The sequence below is a fragment of the Plectropomus leopardus genome, unplaced genomic scaffold, assembly GCF_008729295.1.
Source record: "Plectropomus leopardus isolate mb unplaced genomic scaffold, YSFRI_Pleo_2.0 unplaced_scaffold4444, whole genome shotgun sequence".
NCBI classification, from domain to species: Eukaryota; Metazoa; Chordata; class Actinopteri; order Perciformes; family Serranidae; genus Plectropomus; species Plectropomus leopardus.
Window position 1 is genome coordinate 940 of NW_024648717.1, and position 9,950 is coordinate 10,889.

Below are 9,950 nucleotides of genomic sequence, written 5' to 3' on the forward strand. Positions count from 1 at the left end.
TTATGAAGCATGATCACTTTCCCTTCACCTCAGAATGGCAGGACTATCACATTGTTTGTAGATATGCATCAAATAGGAACTGATGTGTTTTCATTAAAAGACAGTAGAAAAGCAAACTAAACATTGACAGCAGAGATTTCCTGCTATGTAGCAGACATGGCAACAAGAAACATGAAGATGACATTGAGGACCGCTGTTTTCAGGAGCCGTGAAAAGTTAAATACACTTTCAGTTAAAGCTGAAAGTGCTTTCGTTTTCATTGTTTAATTATTATTGCTTTTTTAATTACCTATTTGATGCGAGCAGCAGCTGCCCCCCAAGTATTTTCACATTAAATAATCTGGCCCCCATTGAAAAAGTTGGACACCCTTGGCCAACACAGCGACTTCAGGTCATTTATATTACACCATGATATTAAAATATTTCAAAGAAAACACTGTATCACTGTGTCAGAGAAAAGAAGAAGAGCAGGTTTAATTTCATTTCTAGTTTTGAACCTTTTACACTCCTTTTCTGTTATACATGCCTCTTACAAAACAACCTACATATAGATTTCCAAAAAAGCATCTGAGATGGCACTGAAACATCTTTAATCACTGCAGGATTGAACTGTACAGCTCTGTGGACAGCTCTTGGCAGCAGTGTTGCCTGCTCTGATGGATTAAGATCAGTGTGGATTATTGAGCCACGCTGCCGTTGTACAACTTAATTCATTGGGATAAACCCTCTTGACAGGAACCATCTCATTTTCAAGGGGGGGGGTCCTGCTGTGTAACATAGTGCTCCAACACGCAGGCAACAAGCGACATGTAGAGCTGTCCGTTTGTCATCAGGTGAAGTTTAAACAGGGGGTGTGCTCCAGTGCTTTTTGGAAAGTGTGCCTTTGTCAGGGATGGAGAAGAGCATAGATGGACTACAACATACAGTCATACACTGTGAACTCACCAGCTGATCTTACTTTTATAAATCCAGGAATCTAGGATAGTTATGAGTAAACAGAACCATTACTCTGAATTTATGTATTTTCATACATGATTGTTAAGTTGACTTAAATTTAAGTTGTATTTACCCAATTTTGTTAAGTTGTTGGAACAAAAAAAATGACGAGTGAGTTAACTTGTTCTTTGTAAGTGTTATCACTTTAGTTAAAAAAACAAAACAAGTTAGTCACACTTAACTGAACAGTTTCATATATCATGCAAGTATTGATATTTGTGATAAAACTGCATCACATGGAGTCCTGTTGAAATCTTAAATAAAGTCAAAGACAAAAATTTAGTCAGAATATTTCTGTTTCGTTTTTTAAATGAGGTTTTTAAGTGGATTTGTTTTGATTGTATAATTTTGTTTATTTGGTGCAATCACTGGTCTTGTCTGAAGATACCCAGGAAAACATTTTGTTAAAATACAAATAATCCAAATGCAATCAGTTTCCCAAATATTACCGAGTAAACACAACTGTTCACTTAAGTCAGACAAACTTGGTTTTAAGTTAAAAAGGAAAAATTAATTTCACTTGTCATTTTTAAGTTGACTTCAAGAAATGAAGTAAATGCTACAACATTTCAAATACATATAAAGCAAACATAACAAAAGAATAGTTGTATTTCCTTACCTTTTGGTAAGGTTGGTTTCGTAGATATTTTTAAGTAAGATCAACTTGTCAGATTTTACAGTGTACATATCTGGAATTTACACATCCATAACAATAATGATACAAGGATCAAGAATCAGAGCCAGAATTATACAGTATAGCAATAATAATAACAATTATTGATATTGTCTAAAAACTACACTTACCTTTTCATCTTTTCTTTCTTCAAAAAAAAAAAAAGAACCATATATTTATATTTATATACTGGTAGTCCTTTAGTCTTTTTTTTTCTTTATGCTTTTCTGACTAAATAGGTAACTTAAATATTTACAATGATTATTTTACAACCATTGGCCCAGCCCACTGAGGATAAAATGTTCCTTTGAGTTTGTGTAGAATAAAAAGCACGCAGAGGAAGGAGGGATAAGGGAAGAATGGTCCCAGTGGAAGGTGAGGTAGGGAGGAAGCGGAGGATGGATGTGGGGTCTCCAACCTCACAATGGAAGAAGGGTGTACAGGGTTTCCTGCAGCACTCTGTGCTCCATGGGGCTCCAGGTCCTCCCCTGTGCTGCAGGGGCATGCAGGGTTTTCCATCCCTTGTTACAGGGAGGATTCACTGCCACATGTTCCTGGGACGTCTCCTGGGTCGTCGTTTCCTCCTCCCCCCTTGACCCCACCTACATTACCAGCAGCTGTCCCAGCACCATCCTGAACTGCTGCGTGCATCCCGCCAACTCCCTCACCCTCTCAGTCATCTCTCTGGCTGCTCCGGGGGAAGGATACTGGAGTGCCGCTGTCTTCGTGCTGATCACAATGTCTTTGAGTTTTTCGCAGAGGGTGTTGCTGCTCTGGGCCACCCGGGCCCTCACATCAGGAGACTTGGCCTGGCGTGACAGCGTGTCACCGATGAACACCAGCTTGTGCGCGCTGAGGATTACGAACTTGCTGTGCGCAACGAAGATCTTGGGTGGTTGGTTTGAGTTGACAGCGGTGAAGAAGGCGTCGATGGCATTGGTCACTGTGGTGACGTTCTGCTCGCATTGCTCCTGGTAGAAGAGGAGGAGATGCCGGTCGCCGTGGCATAGCTTGGAAGAGGGCCCTCCAGAGCCGTTCTGGGGCTGCTGGTTGGCCAGAGGGTGGTGTGGGGATGGGACCCAGCCCGTCATGTCGTTGTTTATTGGCCGGCTGACTTCCTGCTCCAACCGCTCAAACTGTTTAATCTGGAAGATAAGGAAGAGTTGGGAGACAGTAGATACTTAAAGTAATATTTCACTGCAGGAAAGATGGTCTTTTTATAAAACCAGGCTGTCTCTGCAGTAGAAAGAAACAAATGCTTTTGAGACTGGTGCAACATGAGCAGAAAAAACAGAGTAAAAGGACACTTTTACTCAAGCAGTAGAAAACCTAAAACTACCTGCTACTAGGTGACACAATGCTAACTTGTCTGTTTGAAAAAGGTTCTAGCAGCGCGCACATCCAAAAGCAATTAAAAACTAGGTGCTGGATGTTACGAAAATAGATGCAAAAATACAAATAGAGTCCGCACACTAGATAATTCTTAAATGAACATTTATTACCTCCACATGTGTTTCGGGCCCAAGTCCTGCTTCAGACATGGAAAAGTACTGAGGGACACCATGAGGACCTGTATGGACAGGTCACCTGACAGGTCACCTGACAGGTCACCTGAGTCTAAAATCCAAAGATGCCTACAAAAAACATCTTAGTTTCTATTTGATCAGCACCTCCTAGTTTTTTGTAATGAGACAAAATAAAACAGAAATATTACACAAACTAGAGAAAGTATGAATAATGCTAACACTCAAAATAATGAAAGAAATCCTAAAGATAAATCAGTATTTCTTTCATTATTATGATTGTTAGCATTATTTGTACTTTTTCTACAGTTATGTAATATTTTCATTTTATTTTGACTCATGAAACTTGTGTATTGCATTGAATAACTTATTTACATAGTGTGCCACATGTTTATTTGTAGGCATCTTCGGAGTTAAGACTCACATGACCTATCAGGTGACCTGTCCATACGGGTACTTATGTGGTGTATCTCTGCACTTTTTCATGTCTGAAGCAGGGCTTGGGCCTGACATGTCAAACAAATGGAGGTAATAAATGTTCATGGGAGCATTATCTAGTGTGCGGACTCTATTTATATTTTTGCGACTTGTCCATTTGAAACCAATGGCAGCTGGTTGGTAGCAAACAATCTTGTATTAAAGTTAAACAGTAAGCTAAAAACATATTTCTGTAATCATTTGAGGCGTGAAATAGAAAACCCCTAAACATTATCTAAGATTATATTCAATATGCACTTCCCAGTTTTGCTGTTTGATCAGAGTTTGGTCTGAGTTTGAGAGAGAGAAACACAGAGAGGGGTAGCCCTGTCTCTTGATCGTGCTCTATACTGGTATGGTGGTGCTCTATACTCTATACTGGTAACCCCACTGACCAGCAATGTGAAAATGATAAAAACATTTTAATTATGGCCTAAATGACAACTCATTTTTTGCTATGTTCACCATCTATGTTCACTTTCTCACACAAACATAATTATAGGACAAATAAAGTGAAGGTGATGGATTGACACCAGGCATGCACACAAACAGGTACCTGTTGCTGTTCCAGTTGTGTCTTGTGTCGGATGATGTTGCCTTTCTCCAGCAGCTGTCTTTGGTTCTTTTCAAACTCTTCCTTTCCCTGACACATCAACACACAGACACACAGCTGTTACACTACGTGTACACACTTACATGATGTATTTAATACATAAATCTCTTGGTTTGTGGATCAGCAGGAGGATCACAAGTAATATCAAACCTCTGACTCCCTCTAGTGGTAACAGAGCAACTGCAATAACTTTGATCAATCTTACAATATCTCTGCACATACACGATTCCTGCACAGCCTTCCTGACATACAAATGCAGTTAAAAGTACAGAAGCCCATTTTGAAAGGTAAGGAATACCTATCAGAATGACCTACTACCTCTATAAATGTAGTAAAAGTACAGGAGCCCAAATTCCTAACCCTAACCCTTGGCCCTGACCCCCAAACCCCAACCCTACTAATGTAAGCCATTCTTCAACATTTTAAATGTGACTTTTTGGACTGAAATCTACACTAAAACGTCTTCAAAATGCTACACTATGACTTTTTTGACATTTAGAACTATGAATTCCTAACCCTAACTCTAACCTAACCTAATTCTGACAGGAAAGGAATACCTATCAGAATGACCTACTACCTCTGCAAATGTAGCTAAAAGTGGCGTAGGTCATTCAGTCAGGTAGGAAATATCTATGAGAATGAATGACCACTTAAATGTGGTTAAAGGAACAGTAGGTAATTCTGTCAGGTATGAAATACCTTTCAAAGTGACCAACTACCCCTAAAAATGTAGATAAAAGTTGAGTAGATCATTTTGTCAGATAGGAAATATCTATCAGAATGACCCACTACCTCTATAAATGTAGTAAAAATAGAGTAGGCCATTATGTCAGGTGGAAATAGATCAGAATCACCTACTAATTCTATAAATGTAATTAAATGTACAGGAGCCCATTCTGACAGGTAAGGAATATCTATCAGAATGACCTACTACCTCTATATATGTAGTCAAAAGTAAAGTAGCTCCTTCTGTCAGGTAAAAAATGCCTTCAGCCCAAAGGGAGGGGCGGAGAAGAAATCAAGATTTGTATTTTAAAAAATCGTCGTGAACCAAAAATTTGAATCAATTGTTGAAACAAATTTTATCACCCAGCCCTTACACACACACACACACACACACACAGACACACACACACACACGCTTGTTAGGTGAAGAAGGTGCTGACTTTTCACGAGCACATGCAGTCATTCATCATGACTGAAAGGTGTGTATGTAAGTGACCGTGAGAATGAGGGTGGCCCCCATAACTACAGCGTCACGCTCGCACGCATGCAGCTGAATTCACCAATTTTAACTCAAGTTCTTTGATTTGTAATGACACAAATACTGAGCTCCAATTTATAATCATACTGAATGGTGTCAGATGGCTGATCCGTCATTCATATCCAGCAACACGAAAAGTAAAACGACATACGAACCTGACAAGATGGCTTGGCATCAATATTATTTTTCATTGAAGATATTTCCTTTTCATATAATAATATAATAATATAATAATATAAATATATTATTATTATTATTGCATTTGGGGGCTGGGGGCAAAAAATATAAATGCAAAAAAGCAAAATGTAAAGGCAAAAATGTATAAAAACTATATAACTTATAATGTGCATAGCATTGGCTTGTACCTGTTAAATAAATAAATGCAAATATTTAGAAAATAGGGGGCGAAAAAAAAACCCCAACATAAAGTACTTTCAGATGCAGTAGCAAGTACATACCAGGAATAAAATGGAGCGATTCATGACTGCTGAATGAGCAGAGAGTATGAAGACGTAGTTCAAGCAGGCAGTGTTCATTTTGTGAACAAAAAAATGATGAAAAAAACCCTGTTGATTACTTTTTCCATAATGAAAAACATTTTTTTAAAAAACAAACACTGGCACAAAATGTTTTACAATTTTCCTCAACAATGAAAACTGTGTGAAGTCTGAGGGGCGGCTCAGGGACAGTGTGTGTGAAGCTTCCTCAGAATCACATAAGCACTAACACAGCAGCGCTAAAATCAGTTGCAACAACTGATTTAAAATGTGATGTGAGTGTACTTTTGTATGATCAATGAACTGAGAAGTGACAAGGAACCTCCAATGGTAAACTCAGAAACATCAACAATAAAAAAAAGGTTGTGCATGTGCGTGTGTGTCTCTGTGTGTACCTGTAAATGTACGTAGTCGTAGTCCTCCATCCAGCCTTCCTCTGTGGTCTCATACGGCCTGTCCACACCTTCCTCTTCCTCTGCAGCTGTAAACTTTGGCGGAGAGGGGAGGGGCCGCGACTGAATGTTCACCTTCTCCCCTCCCTGATAGCTCCCACTTCCTGATCCCGTCATGTGACCGCTGATCTCCCCTGGGATTGGAGGAAGTGGCAGCTGCTGCTGATGCCTGTTGGTCCGTTTGAAGAGTAGCGAGGCGTTACCGTGAAGAAAGGAGGCGAGCTGCTTGGCATCGTCAGGGATGCCTCGCGCTGTCATGATCAGTCGATCTAAGTCATCCCCTCCTGGTGGTGGTGCTGTGAGCACAGTGTGTGACCAGGAAATGGCATCTAAGCTCTGACTGTGTCGAATCAAACTCTGGAAGACCTCCTCCATCTTCCCCACCTGACGACCCAGCTTGGTCTGCAGGGAGCGGTCCGTGGCCTGGGCGGAGTTTGCCACAGCACCTCGGGCAAATTCCAGGAAGTCTCGAACAGTGGAGCGCACCCGGTCAGCAGCTTGATGAATGGCTGGGAGGTTCCCTTCCAGGTGAGCAGGGCTTCTCCAGTTACCTGTGATGAAGGACATCATGAGGGAAACACTGGACTCAACCGCTTGCTGGAGACGGGACAGACGCTCCATGGCCTGCTCCAGGTCCAACATGAGAGGTTTCCCTGGAATGGGGCCAGGGGCAGGAAGTGAGGAGGAAGAGGTGTCGCGTACAGGGACCATGTCTAAGGATGAAGCAGAGTGGTTGCTCCGTGTGCTTCCTGTGCTCGACGCAGAGAGACGCTTGAAGGACAAAGTGAGCTCCTCACTGGTGGACTGGGCATCACGCACAACCTGGAAAACATGAATCACCACTGAAATAATGTACAGATTGTCTGGATGATGGCAGGATGCAAGTAAGATGATCTTAGTGAGCAGTTTGCAAGCAAGTTAACCGAACACAACAAAGAAACTGATAGCTGTAGCCTCCGAACACTTTGTTTAGAAACAAACAAATGCCTTTCCTAAAATGTGGGACTGCCCCTTTAACTCTCCCACCTGTGGCGGGACATCGTAGACATAGTGGTCGCCCCGCTCTCCTCCTTTCTCCTCTCGTTCCCGAGGGAAATCGTAGACATCCTGGGTAGGGTGACCTCCGGTCCGTAGGCTGGCGGGGATGTCATAGATCTCCTGGGGGGCCTGGCTGACTCCGCCCCTATCTCCATGGTAATGCTTGTCAGTCAGGATGGGGGGTGGGACGTCGTACACGTCCTCTGGAATCGGAGGCTCGTCGTCGTCGTTGAGGTTGTTGTGCAGGTACTGGCCAGGAGGGACAGGGACTGGCTTGAGTTTGGCAAAGTGGGGGGGCACGTCGTAGGTCTCCTCTCTGATTGGCGGAGCATCAGGGACATCTTTACTGACAGATGGGGGGAAGTCATACACCTGAAGAGAGAGGAGGAGAGAAAAAGTAAGAAAAATATTAAAGGAACCTTCACTCCTGATTGATGTCACTCTTTGTAACATGACATCTGCTTGATGATCTTGCACTATTTCAGTGATCAAGTCCAGAATTCGGTTCCTCACTGGTTTTCATCCAGTTGCTTCATTTATTAGTTTGTTGTTCAGTTAGTCATTTTAATCACTTTGTGACTTGGCTGTATTCACTGTTTCATCATTTATCCCTAATTTATTTGTAGTCTTTTAGGGGTAGTTTTGCTGTGTACTAAGTAGTTTAATAAACCTTTTATTTATAAAGACATATGATCTTGTGATGTGTGTGTGTAGCAAATTTCAAATTATGAGACTAGATTAATGAATAAGTCAAAATGGGCTATCAACCTTTCTATTTTAATGGGCGCTGCTGCAAGGTTTTTAAATTCTAAGTTTGAATGTAAGCTTATTGTCCCTGATAGCCGAAGTTGAGCCCCATTACTCCACTTCATATGTTCAGAATTTTGCATTATGAGTTGTAGTTATGGATTTTGGTATTGATGTATTAATTAATTAATAATTAAAATGTATTGCTAATCAATTGATAAATCCCTGACTTAAACCACTAAAGAGGATTTTAGGTAATTTCTGGGATTTGAGGCCTTTTCACGGATTTCAGGACATTTTTAGGATCTTACGAAATCTCTAGGATTTTACTACATTAGGAGTTTAACTAGGACCTCTGCTGGGCTTTGCAGGGATGCTCCACTGGCACTTTTTTTCTTTTATAAACAAGCTCTGTTTTGATGCTGTTTTATGCACTCTGGCACTTTATGTAGAGTAAAAGTACAAAAACAATTTCCAGTGAGAATCACTTTATTTTCATTGTGAATTTGGTTGGGGGGCCACCCAGCACCCTATCGGGGGCCAGACTTAGCTCATGGGCCGGAAGTTGAGTATCACTCCCATACAGTCTGTGGTGTGGTGAAGTCTAGCGCAGTATACTTGACAGAGTTGGCAGTTCAGCATGCAGATACCACCAAAATGTTAGAAAGTAGAGTGGCATTTCACAAAGCTGAATGCTTCTGTTCACATGATAGGTATCAAATGACTAAAGAAAAAAAAAGGATGAAATAAGGTGCCATACTGGCACTGGTATCACTTTAAGGGTATCAGTATTAGTACTGGTATCTAAACAATACCCAGCCTTAGTATCAAGCACTTTGAACCAAAGCCCTACACAAAGCCTCACCGTCTGCTGTGTGTTCTTGTCTGTGCTTGCTGGGGTGTCATATATATCTTGACCACTAGAGGGTCCCTTCACCACCATGGGAGGAGTGTCATACACCTAAACACAGGAAAAAAACAGATATGAATTACATGCATCCTACTACAGACACACACACTCACATACATATACATGACTCTCTCTCTCGCACACACACACACACACACACACACACACACATCTGTCAGTGCACTGATATAATATGTCGTGCAGAGAGAATACAGCATACATGGGGTAGGCCTGTTTCTTACACTACACTCATATTTCCTAAGAGGTCTTATGAGCTTGTCTGTTTCTGCAGAATTCATCAAGTTACATTCAAGAAATTTTAATACCATTTAGGGTGTTTTCACATTAGGGAGATTGTTTTGTTCTGTGCCCAGGCATGATTGCTTCCCCCTCCCCTCTTCTCCTCCGGTCAGCTTTAACGTCAGTAACGTTGTTCTGTGCTTGAGTACACATGTGTATGTGATACAGTGGGTGGCGGTATGTACGTAGTTGGTTTTCAATGCGCCAATGCACACAAAGAAGAAGAAGCAACACTTGAGCCGTGGACTTTGGCACATTTGTTTATGTTTATATTCCATGCAGTTCAGTGTATCATCCAGTGTAGCATGCAGACAATTGGGAACACCCCGTTACTTTGTCTGTTTTTATTATTTTTCAGATGTCACCAATGGCCCTCTCGCTGGCCTTCCGACTACAACATCCACCTTGCAGCTCAAAGGATGAAATAGGCGAATACGAAGGTTTCAGAAGAGACAGGAGG

The 9,950-nt window shown here is 41.4% G+C and overlaps 1 protein-coding gene across 1 annotated transcript; it reads right to left on the reverse strand.

Moving 5' to 3' along the window:
* Positions 1 to 449: 449 nt before the first annotated feature.
* LOC121939291 (breast cancer anti-estrogen resistance protein 1-like) lies at positions 450 to 9,237 on the reverse strand. The gene is made up of 5 exons (XM_042482353.1): positions 9,146 to 9,237; positions 7,522 to 7,905; positions 6,439 to 7,317; positions 4,226 to 4,312; positions 450 to 2,814 (listed from the first exon to the last, which is right to left on the reverse strand). The coding sequence occupies exons 1-5, from the start codon at positions 9,221 to 9,223 to the stop codon at positions 2,272 to 2,274; spliced, it is 1,971 nt and encodes a 656-aa protein (XP_042338287.1). The 5' UTR covers positions 9,224 to 9,237; the 3' UTR covers positions 450 to 2,271.
* Between the last annotated feature and the right edge of the window lie 713 nt (positions 9,238 to 9,950).

Bases quoted from the DNA above. Each gene is read 5' to 3' on its own strand.
- LOC121939291 (XM_042482353.1), bottom strand. From the start codon at position 9,223: ATGGTGGTGAAGGGACCCTCTAGTGGTCAAGATATATATGACACCCCA. The intron at 7,906-9,145 runs GTGAGGCTTTGT...CTCTCTCTTCAG, and splicing joins ACAAGAACACACAGCAGACG to GTGTATGACTTCCCCCCATC. The intron at 4,313-6,438 runs GTACACACAGAG...TTGATGTGTCAG, and splicing joins ACGACTACGTACATTTACAG to GGAAAGGAAGAGTTTGAAAA.